The sequence below is a fragment of the Aristolochia californica genome, unplaced genomic scaffold (assembly GCF_029961685.1).
Source record: "Aristolochia californica isolate CCGP_79_NKW_82.1479 unplaced genomic scaffold, dmAriCali1.0.hap1 SCAF_6, whole genome shotgun sequence".
Classification (NCBI taxonomy): Eukaryota; Viridiplantae; Streptophyta; class Magnoliopsida; order Piperales; family Aristolochiaceae; genus Aristolochia; species Aristolochia californica.
This window is the reverse complement of record NW_027182257.1, coordinates 36650560-36668089: the sequence shown is the minus strand read 5'-3', so window position 1 is coordinate 36668089 and position 17530 is coordinate 36650560. Positions and strand designations below refer to the sequence as shown.

Sequence of the window (17530 nt, the reverse complement as noted above, 5' to 3'; positions counted from 1 at the left end):
GATAATATGCCGTATGCATGATCAATTGTATTTCCTTAGCTGATGCTTCTGCTTGATATTTTGTTGGTAGGTTATCAGAAAAGATCCATCACTAGGAAATTGGATACTGTCAAGGTATAGGAAATTGTGTGAATCAGTTTCTTCTCAGTCTGTACCTAAAATCTCATCTTCTGTGGATGAGTTCTTTGAATCTCTCAAAGAAATAGTTCAAACATTAGATGCTGAAGAAGATAAGGATAAAATTGATGCAGTCAATGATACAAAAGAGTATGATTTGATGCTGAATATCTCTAGCAGGCCTGAGAGCTCTACAGATTTATCTGGAAAGGGTTGCACCCCAAGAGTGAATGGTGCAGCTCATAACGATACGTCTCATGAGGAAGGGAAGTTGACTGAGAAGGGTCAATTTCAGTCTGTAGATTGTCCCAACTCAGTTGCTAAGTCTGGATCTGATTCCCAATCAACAAATGACAATTCAAATCTTGATCATGAAGGTTCAGTTTCCATCAGAAATACAGGAACTCCAGAGATTAGGCATCCCATGAGAAATGACTTGACACACACTGATGTAGTGGTAGCTTCTAAACAGCATTCTTCTAATGTGTGCCATGAATATCCAAACGCTCAAGTTACGTGGTACTTTGATGGGGATCCCAGGTCCATGGATGTCTTCTCAGCTTCTAAAAAACTTTGGTTGGGTTCACTTGGCGCAAAGGCATCAGAAAATCAAGTAAGGTTGAAGTTTGAAAATTTTGGCACTCTAGAGAGCTATTTTTTTGATCCAGTTAGAGGTTTTGCCCTGGTTGAGTACAGAAACATAATGGAGGCCATAAAGGCTCGTCATTGTATGAATGAGTCTTCTCCTTGGGGATCTCCCATTTGTGTCAAATTCTTGGATATGGGATTTGGTAGCAGAGGATCAATCAACGGTACTGCCATTGGTGCTAGTTGTCAGGTTTATATAGGTTCGGTGCTTTCTCCATGGGCCAAGGATGAGATTATGCACGAGCTGATGAGAGTAGGGGTTAGGACTCCAAGAATGGTTGTGGAGCTGAATAGTGAAAATGCATTACTTTTGGAATTTGAAACAGCTGAAGCAGCAGCTCTTGTCATGTCACACCTCAGGCTTCAACGTAGAGAGAATGCTTATAAGAATGTACTCCCTGGTAGAAAGACGAAGTCAAATACATGCAACACTAGTTATCAACTTTTGGTTAGGCACATTGATTTATCTATCTCGGATGAAGAACTGATTAATGCTTTCTCTGCATTTGGGGAGATTATTGGATGGAAATTTATTCGACAAACTTGTTCCTGCCTTATTGATTTTCGTTCATTTGAAGCAGCTGATGTTGCAAGGGCTCGATTGGATGGTGTTAGATTTGGGCAAATCCCCATCCATGTTGAATTTAGAACCAACAGTTATGGAAATATGCCGTCTAGTTTGGGTGGGTCACCTAATATTCCAGTGATACTTGATAGTCCAGCTGATGGTAGTAAAGCTACAACTTCTCAGCTATCATCCTTGTTTGAAAGTTTATGCACAAAGTTCAACATCAGTAGTCTATGTAGACCTAATCATACACAGCTCTCTAGTGATGGAGACAAGGTACCCAGCAGCACTCTTTGGATTTGTTTACCTGATATAGCTTCTCCATACGTCTTGGATGATGACATCATGTCTATTTGCAATCTTGCTGTTGGCACTTTGGGGTCTGTTGTGAGATTGACTCGGGCAAATGTCCAGAGAAGTTCTTGTTGGTTTATTGAATTTACTAGCACAGAGGCTGCTGTTGCTGCAATCAGGAATATTAGAGCTTCCCCAGGCTTATTCTTTCAGATTGAATTCAGGTGGATTAACCTTAACTGCTGTAAGATACATATGTGCAGAACACCTGGAGATATTGATTGCTTAGTTTTTGCAATTTATTCTGAAGATGGATACTAAGTAAATATATGCCAAAAGTAATCTCTTTCCAACATTTATAAATCTTGAACTGAGGGATTAATTTTAATATTTTAGACCAAATATAGCACAACATGGGTATTTTGTTATGTTTGTCAATATACAAACTTCTGGTGAGGTTGTCCCAATCTGTAATAGTGTGATGCCTGCTATGGATGAAGCCGGCAAACTGCCTAACTGGTTTCTGGAGAAAAGGTCTGTTATTTGTCTTTACATGATGGTGCATTATTCTTTGAGGTGATTAATAATCTCGTGTCTCCTATGCTTTTTAATATTATTGTTATTATTTTGCGAAATGGTGGATAATTTCATTAAACAGAAAAAGGGAGAGGAAAAACTCTAACCCCACGGGACACAGAGTTCCCAACTACAAGCAAAGATCTATGAACACCTGCCTTGGCCAAATAATCAGCAAGATGATTAACTGATTGAACAACATGATCTCACCTTACGTCAAAACCCTAACAAAGAGGAAGGATTTCATAAAAAAATGTCAAAGCCACCAGGAAGGTAGAGTGGAACCAGTGCAACAACAGATGACCTTAAAAGAACCTTCAACTAAAAGACGAGCATGAAAACGTCGAACATCTATTTGAATCCTTGCCAGGAGAGCACAATTTTCAGAATCTAAAGCATCTGCATTACCAGTATGGTTTTATGATCAATTGTGTCTTATGGCAATCTGTCTAGGGACGACAGTCACAAGGAAAGACTGCACGACCTTGTTTCTTAGATCAGCTAATCAAAGTGCTGATAGTCTTGCAAAGTCAGGTGTACAAAGAACTTTTCTCTCTGTTGGGATTTGAAGTCATTCCTGGCTTCCTTCTTTTATATATCTTTTATTAATGAATCATATCACCATTTTCAAAATAAAATAAAATGTATCAGTGTAAATTTGCCTTTTGGAGAATAGGTTTGTTGATCACATTTTTATTTATCGACCATTGCAAAAATTTAACTAACTTTTTTTTTATTTCTTAATTCTTTCCAGACTTATCAGTTTTTGCAAGGTCTTTATCTAAGTCTTTATCTCTTGTTGTTAGGAGATAGCTTCTCCTTTTTGGTCCTATTATAAAAACAAAAAAGTCCCATTATGTTGCAGGTGTTATATAGTGCATGATTGACTGCACTTAATTCTGGGTTAGTAAATTGTCATCATTGCAGCAATTCACTAGTGCTGTTTTGAGGCCCCACTGGCATAACATAGCTGCTTTTATTAACTTAAAAGGTTGTATAGTTGCTTGGCAGCCTCCCCATAAGGGGTGGTTGCAGCAAATTTTGACGGCAGCTCAGAAGGGAATCTGGGCCACACTAGGGGTGGGTGTATGTTCTGGGATTGTCTGAGATAGGTTGTGAAGGTATTCTGCTCTTTTGGAAAGTGAGCGTACAGAGGTAAAGCTCCGGGCTTTGCTTTACGGGTTGAAGGTGCAGAATTTTGGCTGGCTGCTCATTGTTGAAGTCGACTCAACTATGGTCATTAGGTGGTTTTCAGCTGGCACTGAGCCTCCCTGTTGATTTTAATATATTCAGAATGAAATTTTGGATTTATGTAGTGGTCTCTCTTTGCAGTGGGTCTGTAGTGTTAGGAGTGGAAATGGTTTGATTGATACTTTGGGACAGACAGGGAGTTTCTCCCGCTCATCTGATTGAAAGTCATGCTTACCTGCTTGATACTGGTTAATATTTTGGTTTAGGATTGCTTCTGGGTTTGTATTTCTATGATTTTTTGCATGTAATTTGAGCAGTCTTTGTTTGAGTAACCTTTGTGATCTTGTAATCTTTATTTCTCCTTGCGATGAAGTTCTCATTAGTCTAAAAAAAAAAGAATAATCCCTTAAAAAATGTCTTTTTTAGATATTGCTCTTCGTTGTTTCTGAAGAAGCATATTTAGTATGAAGAGGTGTTGGTTGTCTCCCCTAGTTTCTGAATAAGGTGACATCCTCTAGATTCTCACTCATCATTTATGGTCAGAAAATACAATGCTCCATGTTGTTATTGATGTCACTGTACTAGACTTTGGTACTTGATTCTGATATTGAAAACAAGCGAAACTGCTGGAATAGCATTGTCCTTAAATACTGTAGTAGGAATATCAGTGTTGTTCTTTATGTAGTGTTATCTAATTTTAAGAGTAGGCGTAAATCCATGTAAGCCTAGATTCACCCAATTTTAAATTTAACCATCAAATTTGAATTGAAAGACTTCAAATTAATTTATTCTTATTCTACATTTATTTATTATCTCATGAATTCATAATTATGTTCATTTAGGATTTTTTTGTTACTTTTGTCAAATTTTAATAATAAAAGCGAGATATTGACATTGTGGTAAATATAATATAGTAAATGACATCCTTGTGAATAAAGTGACTTTTCTAAGGTAGAGAAAAGGTTGGCTGGACTTGAGTCCAGCCTCCTTCCCCTCTTTTATAAATACTTTCTATTGATCATTGTTGTTCATGGCAGTAATTCATACACCCATCTAAGTTTTTATGCAATTTCAATTGGATTCTCTACAATGACCAGCTCTCTTTAAATAATTTTTAGTTCAATTTTGATTTTTGACTTTCATGATCAGTTTTTAGATCGTTCATGTTTTCTATACACGAATCTGTTCTTATACACTAAATAATTCCCTTCTATTTTGTTCTTGTTGTTGAAAATTCTGATGCTCAGATCCACATAGATATTGGACTTTTTGTGATGTACTATTTGGAACCCACCCTGTCCAATGTTGTTAACAATGTTTACTAGAAATTGTTATTTTTAAGTAGTTATTACAGTTTATTTTTATTGATTTCCTTTCATTTTCTTTTTGGATATTTTGTTCCCAGAAATTCTGGTGCGGCAGGACAAAGTAATACATCAGGATATCTTAACTCTCATGATAATTACTATTCTTCTGGTTCGTCTGTTCCTGAGCTCATCTCACCTAGATTACAAGAGAATCGTGCACCCCTGGTACAAAATGCACATGCATGGACAGTCTCAGAAGCTACTATGGTCGTGTCCTCATCCACAGGTAAACTGAAATATTAGCTATCCTTAATATGGATGGTTACTGTGAAAGACCTGAAAGAATGCTAAGCTCTCTCTCCCTCTCTCTCTCTCTCACACACACACACACACACACACACACACATGCGGACAGTTGACTATATTTATCATATATTCTATTAACTTTTGAACACAACTTCTTTTCCTTAGAATTCTATTGGACTTCTGAAAAGCAAACAAATCTACTAAAAGAACTCTTTGTTTATTTTTTACTTTCCATGATTGCTACAGAGAGCAAAACATGGAAAAGTGAAAATTTCATATTTTGAAATGTAACGTATGGTTTCGAGAAAGAAATTAGTGGAAAAATGTTTTTGGTACCTCTTCAAATTGTGAGTCAAAAGCAAAAAAGAAGTTCAAACTATTACAGAATAGAACTCGTTGTCTCTAAATAACTCATATTACTATTAGGTAACCGGCTTCCAAATGTTGATTTCCAGTACTTGTATATCTCAAGTTTCCAAATGAACTTTTGTAGTTGATTTCTAAAATTGAGGACTTCATCCATATGTACTTTGCTAGCTATCTTTATGATGAAAAAGTTTTTATGCTGCTGCAATCCAAATCAATGTTGTTGTTTATATCTAGCAAGCCTTCCTTGTTTGGTAAACTTTGGATTCTGGGCACCTTCACATTCCTGTGCTATCAAGACTTGACTGCTTCTTTACCTACAATGCTTGGCTTTAGCAATATTAAAACACCTCTGGGCGCATCCGCAACCTTGTCTATTCGGATCACTGGCCTATCTACCTGGATACAAAATTCGGAGAATGGGGGCCTTGTCCTTTTCGTTTTGAAAATTTCCGGCTCAACCAAGCTGATTTTGATAGCATTGTGACCTCTGCCTGGTCCAGCATTACTGCCCCAAATCCGGCGGCTTGGATTTTGCCCCAAAAGTTGAAACTATTGAAGTTCAAGTTGAAGGCTCGGGCTTCTCAGATCCATTCTATGTCCAGGCTAAGCGCTCTGCCATTCTTTCTAGTCTTTCTGAGCTGGACAACATTGGGGAAAGTCGACTTCTGTCTGCTGATGAATTCCAAACCCGCCTCTCCCTCCAAAATCAACATCAATTCCTCTCCCTCTCAGAACAAACTTGCTGGAAACAACGTGCCAGATTTCGTTGGCTGAAGGAAGGAGACGGTAACACAAAGATTTTTCATGCCATTGCGTCATTCCGACGCCGAACCAACAGAATAACGTCCCTCTACCTCAATGGAGAAGGAACCTCAGACAAAACCCTAATTGCTAACGCTTTCCTTAGTTTTTTTGCAGATCTCTACAAAGAAGAAGTCCCTTGGCGGGCCCAAATTCCATGCCTCCAATTCCCCCTAATCCCTGCCCCCTTGGCAGCCTTCCTGGAACTACCCTTCTCGGACTTGGAGATTGAGAAGGCTTCTTTGAGGTCTGCTTTTGATCGTGCCTCAGGACCGAAGGCTACAAAACCGAATTCTATATCCGCCCAACAATTAAACCTGATATCCAGGCCTTGGTTCATGATTTTCACCAGCATGGAATCACATACAAAAGTGTTGGCACTTCTTTCATTGCGCTGATTCCCAAGTGTAGCTCCTCCGAGAGTCCTGCTGATTTCAAACCTACAAGTCTTGCTTGCAGCACCTATAGAATCCTAGCCTGACTCTTGGCTTGAAGACTTAAGGTCACTCTCCCTCTTGTTATCAGCTCGGGACAGTGTGCTTTCATCAAGAACCAATCCATCTTGGATTCTACTATGACCACACACGAAATCTTGGACCACTTCAGATCATCGGGCAAACCAAGATTCATCCTCAAATTGGACCAGGAAAAGGCCTTCGGTCGTGTCAACTGGACTTATTAGGTGAAACATTGAATAGAATGGGCTTTCACATTAAATGAAGATCTTGGATTTGAAGTTGTCTCCTCTGCGCATTCCTCTTTGCTCCTCAATGGAACTCCCATCGGTTTCTTCAAAGGATCTTGAGGACTACGCTAGGGTGATCCTTTATCACCACACCTCTTCAACATTGTTGCTGAGCATCTCTTTACTTTGACGTTTGCTGCTAAGAGTCGGGGGTGGATAAAGCCAATGTCTACTCTTACTGAATTCGACATTCCGATTCTTCAATTTGCAGATGACATAATTCTATTTGGCGATGACTCCCTTGAGGAAAATCGGCACTTCAAATCCCTCCATCTTTTCGAATTTACCTCGAGGCAAAAGGTTAATTGGGGGAAGTTCTCTATCATTAGCATCTACATCGAACACACTCCTCAGCCAAATGGCTTCCCTACTCGGATGTAGAATCAACTTGCTCCCCATCATTCACCTCGGGTCGCCTCGTTTCAATAGCAGACTGAACAAGCTTCTCTGGTCTTCGGTAATTGAACGTATTGATGCCCGCCTCGCCACTTGGAGAGGATGTCTTCTCTCCAAAGCTGGCAGAACCACCTTGTTAAAATCCTGTCTTGTAGGCATACCCAATTATTATCTATCATCCATGCACTGCCCGAGTTCCATCTGCAACCAAATTTACGCCATCAAACGCTACTTCCTTTGGAGGGGTACCCGTGAAGGATTCAAATATCATCTGGTTCATTGGCTTGACATCTGTCAACCTAAACACCTTGATGGTCTTGGCATATGCTTAACTAAGGAGATGAACTAGGCTCTTCTCCTGAAATGGTTCTGAAATTTCAATTTCCGTCCGAACTGCATCTAGTGCCCTATGGTCACCTCCAAGCTATGTGGTGCAGTCAATGGTGGACTGAGGGTGGCAATCAACATCACTTATCCCCTCTATGGAGGGCTATGTTTCCCATGCTACAACTTTTCAAATGTGGCATTCGATTCCATGCTAGAAATGGTTCCTCCCTCAGCTTTTGGTCAGACTGGTGGATCGGTTTGGGCCTACTATGCAACACTTATGAGCCTACGTCGTATGAGCCTACGACCAAATGCAGCCATTGCTGAATCTTGGATTGATGTGGGTTGCTGGAATTTCTTCTTCTGCCGAGGCCTTACTGATGAGGAGACCACTCTTCTTGCCAACCTCGTCCATTCACTGCAACAAGTCAGAATTCGCTGCCATTATCCAGACAAGCCCTTATGGCACTTGGAAAACAACAGTCTATTCTCTGTATCTTTGGCATATCACATGATTTGGGGCTAGGCCATGAATTCTACTCATGCAGCTACCGTTGCTTGGCGTCTCTCAGCCTCTCCACAAAGAAATTCTTCCTCTTGGACCGTTTGGGGCAGCATTCTCCACAAGCTCAACCTCCAAACTTGTCCTTCGTTGGACCTGTTGGGCACCTACCAATCCCTCCTCGGAACTCGGTTCCCTAGTCTCGGGCGCATTCTCCTTTTTGCCTGCTTGGTTAACATCCTTTGGGCACTTTGGAAGAGCTCAACAATTGGTGATTCAACCTTAAATCCAATTCATCTGAAGAGCTCAACTGCATTATCGCCGACCAGGTATCCACCTGGATGCACACAAGAGAAGAATTTACCTCTCTCATGGGAACCTTGCTCAGATACAATTGGAACATCTTTGCCAACCTATCTGCCTCTCCTCGTTTACCCATCTCCCCCCCGGTCTACATCAAACTCAAATTTGATGATAGTGCTTGGGGTTGTCTGTGTTTGGTGGGGTGTTTTGTGACTTTTTTGGGGCTACACTTATCTCCTACACGAGGCCTATGGGCATTGCCGACTCCACTAAAGCTGAGCTCATGGCTCTCCTCCAGGGACTCATAATTTTCCGTGACTGACTCAATGGTCCCCTTCTTGTGGGAGGCGATTCCCAAGTGATCAACCGATAGTGTGTCTCCTTCATTGAACCACCTTGACGCCATTGTCTAGTTTTCTACCGGATCATTGACATTGTACTTTGGTTCTTATCCCCTGGTCTGCCAACTCTTTGGCTAAGTAGGGTGCCTCCCTTCAATCTCTAGGCTTGTTTGTATCTTCCTCCCTTTAATAAAATATTCGCATTTTGCATTAAAAAAATGTTAAAACAATGTAAATGGCAGCAATGAACCTGCCATGAGTTAAAATTCAAAAAAATAAAATGAACCTGCCATGAGTAGTTGTTTTATTAGAAGTTTCTTCTAAAAAAAGACATTTGGTATTTAACTGATAGGTGTGTACTAATTGCTTTGCTTGCCTCATTTGTTTCATTGACAACATCTGGACCATTGGCAAGCATTGTGAGACCTGTTCAAATAGTATGTCTGCATATATGTTTAAATGTTTGGCTGATGTGTATCTGTATTATGATATTCTGTAGTTCTTTGTTAACATGGCTGAAAATGCGGCATGGGCACACTGTGTATGGCATCTGTGCATGTACGTGTGTGTGTGCACCTTTGCCTCTTGACTGCTTACCTATGTGTTTGAGCTGCGTAATGAAGTGTTCAGACTGCTTACCAAGGTATTTTGGGTGCCTAATATGTGTTTGGCACAAGAAATACCATGCGAATGCTTTAGTTAGAAAACATTGGACTCTTCAGTGGAATAGTCACAATGAATGCTTCAATAAGCACCTTGAATGCTTTGTTAAGCAATTCAAAGGCTTCAGTTTGGAAAAAAAAGAGTAGCATACTGGGACTTCCTTAGGCACCCTTGATACTTTGGTAAGCAATCCCAACAGTCCAACCACTTCTGTAAGCTGTTAAGACTCCAATGTGCACCAACAAATGTAAGACATATGAAGTATGATGTGGCACATTTTTAGCTGTATCACAAAGAATTTCCTAACTGCTGGCCTTGCAAGAAATCTGAAGCCGGTAGCACTGCGAGATCACCTGGGTGTTGCTGTCAAGCTGTACTTCACAGGACTGGCTGCAGATAAAAATGGGAGTGTTAGGTCTTACTGCATCCAACTGGAGGTTAACTGGATCCAAATGAGCCCAACCTGCCTGATCCACTCCCAGTGAGAAGTTTTCTGGCAAGCCATCGTTCTGGAACAAATAATTTTGACAATTACTGTACTAAAACAATTTTTTTTTTTGTAAAACATGCAAAACAAGCTTGAGACAGCTAACATCCTAAGAACATCATCAAATATATAAAATTATTGTTGTAGCAGCGATTTATCAAGTCTTGCAAATAACCTGCACGACATTGTAGCAGGACTGATAACCCAATATTTTTTATTTTTGTTTAGCAGGAGGCCAAGCTGTCATGCAAGCTAATGAGCCTATATGGATGCATAATAGACTTGAAATTGAGCAGCAGACTTCAAAACCTCATCCTTCACAATTCCCAATGACCCAGGGAAACAGTATAGCGCCACCACCAATACATTCATCTTCCTTTGTGCACCCAGCTTATCATACTTCTGGTAATTCTTGGGACTCACAGAACCTAAATTGTTCTGCCTCTATGAAAAATACTTCATCAGGAATCATTCCTAGTAATTATCATGGAACTTCTGGAGTTCGTCCTCCCTTTGCCCCATCTGTTACTCCTCTTGCCCAGATGCCTATTAACCCAATACAGCAATTTGGGATGGGCCCACCGGCTGCACTATCATTATCATCAGCTGCACCTCCACCTCCACCTCCACCTCCAGATGTGCCACCACCATTACCTCCATCACCACCCCCTTTACCTCTCTCTCTACCTCCTTCAGTTCCTCCTCCACCTAGCTCTCCTCCTCCAATTCAACAGATTGTGGAGTCTTCAAAGACAGACCTTAGTGGGCAATGTCTACAGAATCAATGGATAGGTGCTCTATGCAAAAGTGGAGTTCAATATTGTGCGATTGTTTCAAGTAGAGAGGATTCACATTCTTGCAAGTATACCAATGGCTTGTCTGAGCCTGCAGAGTAAGGGTCCAATTTTGTGTTTTTGTCTTGTAAAGTTATTAGGATTTTTTTTTTTTTTTTTTTTTTTTTCAGCATTGTTGTTTAATCAGTGCTTTTAAAAACTTAAATGGACCATAAGAAGGGTTGCTTTGGTTTCCTATTCAGCTGGTTTCTTTTTGTTGCAAAAAGAATTGTTTAGTGGGTCAAGAAAACTGCTGGGCCTTCATAACAAACTTTTTTTTTTATTTTGAAATTTATTTTATTTTCGTTTTTAAGTATTGAGATTGTCAGGCCAGGGTGCCAACTGCTTAAATCTGTCTGTTCATATGATTCTTGATATTTTCAGCTTTTCATAGTAAATGTCATTTCAAACTAAGCTGATTTAAGTTTAACCTAATTTAACCCTTTTGGTCCTTTGAAAACCAATCTGCAGTTCTACTAGTTGCAGTGTTTGAATTTTATTTTTTGATGCAGATGGCCAAGTAAATTAGACATGACAAAGCGCACTGACTTTCGTCATGTTAAGTCAACTTTCGTCAATACCCCGCCACATAAGGTGACTTTTATGGATCAAGTCTTGAATTTTGTACTTCTGCTCTGAGCTCATGTTAACTTAAATGCAGTATACTCAAGGTTTACTACAAATGTTTTGAGCTAATGGTTGCTAATCCTTGAAATAAAATGTATTTGAGTTGTCTTTTGTTGTTAGTAAATATGATAAAGTACTACTTGATAATACGTTTTCATATTTGTAATCTAACATTTAAAAAAAAAATGTGATTTATGCTCTTGAAGATTGAAGGTGGAGATTCACAGGTACATACGTGGATGCATGAACAGTCAGACAGACAGACATGCTAACAGACTTTTCTTTTTGAACGCTGAAAATCATCATAATGCAATTGAACTGTACATGAGGAGTACCCTCTGGCTCTCAAAAGAACTAAAAAGAAAAAGATTGCAATCTGAATTGGTTAAATTAGTTGTTTTAAAATTAGGCACATTCTACCTGTTTGAATTGTCAATGTCATAGCTGTGTGGGCTTGTCACGTTGGATGTACAACTGTTCTACAATCTTATTTTCTGTTATTCAATTTTTTGTAGTTCATCTGAGGCATCTTACGAGAGCTCTTCCTTTCTTTCTCTATAGTTTTCGTCATATATTTGTATTTCCCTTCTTCCACTTTTTGAAAGCCTGTCTTCATTCTAGATATCAGTATATTAGTTTTTTTTTTTTTGAAATGATGCTGATTTTTTTAAGACAAAAGCTCAAAAGAGCAATTTACAAAGGAGGGAAGCCTTCCCAAACAATGAGAGATTACTGGGAAGTTCCGAATTTTGCCAATTTATCAGCCAAAGAGTTGGCTGATCTAGGAATGAAATTCAAATTACAATGAGTAGAAGATACAATGTCAACAATACTATCAGTGATGGGCCAGTGGCGCCAAGGGGGAAAACTGTCTTTGGAACACCTACTAATAACCGTCTTCGGATTGCCTTCAATGATTAAATTGCCATGGAGACGATCCCTGAAGATTTGGAGGCCGAACAACAAAGCACTAACTTCAGCAGTATTAGAATTGGCAATTCCCACCGGACCAGCATAAGAAAGAATAGGGTCTCCATTGTGACCTCTGAACACACCACTTGCTCCAGCCGGCCCAGGACATCCAATAACACTACCATCAAAATTTAGCTTAATGCAGTCGCAAGGGGGAGGATCCTTGATGGCCATACTCGGAGTTCTGTTGGGGCTAGACATATGAGTGATCAAATTCCAATTTTCCCGAAGGGAAACCCCCGATAAAGTGGCAAAATCCGTCCTTGTATGAAGCCAACACTAGATGAGGCCAACAACATGAGAAGCCGTGTTGTTCGGGGTGCTAGTTTTGGAGTTGAATCTCTGATTGTTCCGCTCAAGCCAAATGCACCATGGAATATGCGCAAGACATGCCGAAAGTATTAACTTGTCCAGCCGAGGAAGGAGAATCCATCAAACCATCTCAAAGGTGCCAAAGAGGTCCTGATGTAGCCCCAGTTGGAGCCCAATTTTCTGAAAAATCTTCATCCAAACTTGCCACGAAAATCCAATGTAAGAGGACATGCTGGATTGTCTCTTCACACTCACTGCAAAGGGGACAAGAAAGGTCAGGGGCGGTGAAGCCTCTTCTATGAAGGTTGTCCGAAGTAGGAATCTGTTCTCTGATGGCCGACCACATTAAAAATTTGATTTTGCTTAGCGCTGAGAGTTTCCAAGCCAGATTCGCCTTGTGCTCATGAATACCAGTCTTGCTTTCTAATATGAGAGTAAACAGAAGTAACAGTGAATTGGCCATTATTGCTGGGCTTCCAAATCAACTTTATCAATTGAGTGTTCCCGGATCATAGTACTGCTGAGTCTGGTAAGGAGAGAGCAAAAAGCCAGTTTATTAGCTTTGAAACTGTTTATGCAGCATCTTTTGTTTTGGTTGGAAAAGACAAATCTGTAACATAGTCTCATTGGAGCCTGGGATCATATCAATTGTCTAAGAATTTTTTTAATGCTTTCCTTTCATTGAGAAAATTTTTTCCAGGTATCCATGTACATAGTGAAATGGACACGCTCTAAGTTAGTGGGCGTACTGATCTTGACAAAAATATGATTTAGAAACTTATGTTGGAGAGGTAATAGGCATACTTTTGTAATTTTATATTTTCTTAGATATTCTTTTCTAATTTTAGGGGTTAAAAGGGTAGTTTTGACATTTATGCATCAGATTAGGTTGTAATTGGTGCCGCTGAAGTGGAGGTGGCACGGGTAGTTTTGGTGTTATCCCTAGGAAATATTTTAGGGATTATATGAGGTATATTATGGCATTAGTTTTTAGATTCAAAGGCTTTTTATGGGAGACTCAAACTCTTGAGTCCCATGAAACTTTCTATTTTGTTTCTTGTGTTTCTTTGTTTTTGTTGTGCCAAACGCTCTCTCACTTGTCCAACTTCTCTCTATTTCTTTCTCTCTCTTTCACATGAAATTACCTATTGACCATCTCCGATTCTGGTACTTTAAGTGCAAGCCAGGTTCGTTACAATTTGCTAACTTAGCAAGTTGATTTGAGGCTTGAAGCTGAAATGAAGATTGCATAACTCAGGGTTAACTTTCTTTGGGTTTTCGATTATGAATATGTCTTATATAGGAATCTGTTCCTTGAAAGAATTCCTTGTGTGTCTAGTTTCCTACATGACAAATGATTCATCATTCTGATTTCCCTACAAGGAGAAGCTGACGTTGGAAGGTCACATCTTGCCATATGCTATCAATCTGTGATCAAGAAGAAGGTCGCAAAGAGATTGGTGCAAGATGACTTTTTTATGTGTTTCTTGAGGGACGATAGCGTTTCTCAACCTCGCTCTCTTTTTTGCTTGCCAAGGACGAGCTGCTTGAAGTTATTGTCAGTGCCCACGAGGTGTTTGACAAAATTGAGTTGTAAAGAAGACCTTTATGTGTTTGAGCAAATTACTCTTTTTCAACCTTTTTGTAGCATGAGTGGAATTTTACATCAGACTTCTTGTGCTTATACACCTCAGTAAACTGGTGTAGCTGAGAGGAAAAACATGCTTCTCTTGGAAGTTGCTACCACTCTTTTGTTTGAAATGAATTTTCCCAATCTTTATTGGGGAGATCCTGTTTTTACAGCCTGTTGTTTGATAAACAGCGTGCCCCCTTGTTTGATTCATGGGCAAGTACCTGTGAAGGTGCTTGCTTCACATCGACCTTTTTTTCATGTGACTCATGTTTTTTAATGTATGTGTGGTGTGGACAAACTTTCTTCAAAGGTAGTTAAGTGCATGTTACTTGGCTACTCCAGAGTCCAAAAAAGATTATAAGATGCTATGATCCTTGTCATAACACATCAACCTTTTTTTCATGTGACTCGTGTTTTTTAATGCATGTGTTTTTGTCCATGTTTTTCAACCTGGTGTGGACAAACTTTCTCCAAAGGTTGTTAAGTGTGTGTTACTAGGCCACTCTAGAGTCCAAAAAAGAATATAAGATGCTATGATCCTTGTCATAAGAAAATGTATATATTTCTGAAGAGTCTCATTTTTGAGAGTTCTCTGAATTTTTCTGTTCAATCTGATGACCTTGTTGAGTCTTCTCTCTCCTACTCCTGTACGAATTCCTTTAGTTTCTTTGCCATTGGTACATCAAGAGGATTCAAAGTCACTTCAGGTATGTAAAGGACTAAGATATCCTCAAATTTACATAATATAATAAGTCACTTTAAGTTAAATGATAAAAATACCCCCTTAATGACGCAACACTTTTTTTTAGAATGTGGTGTGGAATTAAAGCAATAGAGCAATTACAACCTAGGGGACATCTCCTGTTACAACCAGCGATTGGAGGGAGACTCCCAATTTGACCTTCCCGTCAGCAAAAGAATTTGCTGAACGGGGAACATGGTTCCAAGTACAATTTAGGTCATAGATAATTTTACATCTATCATGAAAAGTGTCCCAATGTCTTCAAGAAGGGGATTTTACTTTGGTGCACCAATCAATGACATTTTTGGAATCACCCTCGACAATTAGAGGGGCGGTGAATCTCTCACGGTAGAGTTTGTGGCCATGGAGGAGGCCAACAAGTTTGATTGAAGTGGACTCTGAGAGGCCAAGCGGGCCAGCAAGGAGCCGTCAACTCAGTGGTAACCGCCACCAAACCAGGCCAGGCCTGAGCAGCCACTGGCACTTCCATCAAAATTCAACTTGAGAGTTCCGGTAGGTGGAGGTTTCTGCCATGGCACCATTGTAGGGAGGATCCGCCATTTGAGCAACTAGCCATCAGTTGGATCTGAGGTGCGGTCCTTGCAAGCGGAGGAAGTCCTTTTTGGTGAGAAGCCAAGAGGACACTTGGCCAGTGATATCTTCAGTGAGAGCTTCAATGTTGATGAACTTGCACTGGAAACGCTGGTCGTTTTGCTCCTTCCAGATGGACCAGGGAATGAGGCCCATGCAGCTGGAGAGGAGCAGCTTACTGAGCTTGGGGTGCTGGGATCCCATCATGGATTGGATCATGGAGAGAAGGATGATTCTCATAAGCGATGCCCAACATATCATAGGATTCCCGCTCTTGAAAGTTGGCACTTTTCCAAATCCAGAATACAGACGGGATTCTAGGATTCGTCCTTGGGGCAACTACTTTTATGCATACCTCTTCTGGTTGATCCACACCATACTGTATTCTCGTAAGACGATACAAGCTAGCTAACAATCCTCCTGGTGCCACATCATAGTCACACTGGGAACGTCGATAATTGTAACCATATACATATGAAATGACAGCAATGGAGTACCAATCCTCGGGTTTTATTTGTAAAATCTCTATTCCTTGGTAATTGAAGCCCAAAGATCTATGAACTAGCTCATGCTTGACTAGCCAAGCGGATAAACGACCCTGCATCTTCTTGATCTCTCCCACATTTGTATGAGTAGGTCCTGAGTGACGCAAGTTTGGATGCCAATCCAGTGCAGCAGTTGGGTCCAGATTCTCCATGTGAATGGGAAAAGGAGGACGTGGTTAACAGATTCAGCGTTGGCCTGGGAAAGGGGGCAGGTCGGATCAGGGCTTTGGTTGCTGTGTCTTGCCAGGTTTTCTTTGGTCAGGATTCTGTTCAAGCAAGCTGTCCAGAGGAAGAATTTGGCTCGAGGAGGGGCATTGTCGTGCCAATCCTGGGCAGCTTGGTGCTAATCAGAAGAGGGGGCATCATGGTGGAGTTGGTAGTAGGCTGACACGACAGAGAAGAAACCACTGGGATTGGCAAGCCGGACGAGCTTGTTAGGGATGTGGGGGCGAATTTTGGAGAGCCCCAGCTCAGAGACAAGTTGGGAGGCAGCAAGGCTTCAGTGTTAGAGAGACCCGATGGAATTTGAGGTCCTAGTTGCCATTTTATTCATCTACCGGAGAGGCTGGTGATGATGCTTGAGAGTGTGGGATAAGTATCAGCCAGAGGCTTGTTCCACAACCACCAGTCAGTCTAAAATTTTGTTTGACAGCCGTTCCCAACGAAGCACTTGATTGAGGAGGCAAAGCCTGGAAGTAGGCAAATTATATGCCGCTAGATGGGGGAGAGTTGGTGTCGGCAGCTGCCCATTGTCCACCAGCCATCATCCATTCCCAGCTTGGCTGCCACCAGGGGATGCTAGATCAGTGTTGGCAACATGTTGTACTTCCACGACCATCTCATGAGGGTGGAATTGGTTTCCACTGTGGAACAAATGTCAAGTCCACCAAGGTGAGTTGACTTGCAGGCATCCTTCCAGCAGACAAGTTGGTATTTTTGTTCACCCTTTGTCCCACCCCGCCCCAGAGGAATATTTTCTTGAGGACTTCAATGCTTCGCTGACCGATGCTGGGTAGGAGAAGAGGGAAAGGTAGTAATTGGGTATGCTGTCAAGGCAAGATTTGATGAGGACCAACTTGCCTGCCTTTGATTGGAACTTCCCCCTCTAGGAAGCAAGTTCGGTTTCCGAAGTCGGGTGAAAGATCCTAGTGCTTTGTGGAGGCCCTTCAGTCCGAGCAACACAAGTTTGACCCAGAAACTTCGGTGCAGATTGTGAAATTAGCCAAAGTAATTGGCACTATTTTCACGGGTCCTCTTCCGGGAGACCACCCATCTGAGAAGTCAAAGAAAAAAATAAATGATCAATGATTGTGCTTGTGGAATGTTTGTGAAAT

The 17530-nt window shown here is 40.8% G+C and overlaps 1 protein-coding gene across 5 annotated transcripts in view; it reads left to right on the top strand.

Moving 5' to 3' along the window:
• The window catches only part of LOC137935524 (uncharacterized), a 51591-nt gene that overhangs the window by 22117 nt on the left and 11944 nt on the right, over positions 1-17530 (top strand). For 4 of the 5 annotated variants that reach the window (XM_068780172.1, XM_068780170.1, XM_068780173.1 and 1 more), the window contains 4 exons: positions 71-1851; positions 4800-4987; positions 10170-10833; positions 11287-11368. In XM_068780172.1, coding sequence (XP_068636273.1) covers positions 71-1851; positions 4800-4987; positions 10170-10833; positions 11287-11368 — 2715 coding nt within the window. The remainder of the gene's footprint in view (positions 1-70; positions 1852-4799; positions 4988-10169; positions 10834-11286; positions 11369-17530) is intronic. The other variant, XM_068780171.1, reaches the window with a different exon arrangement.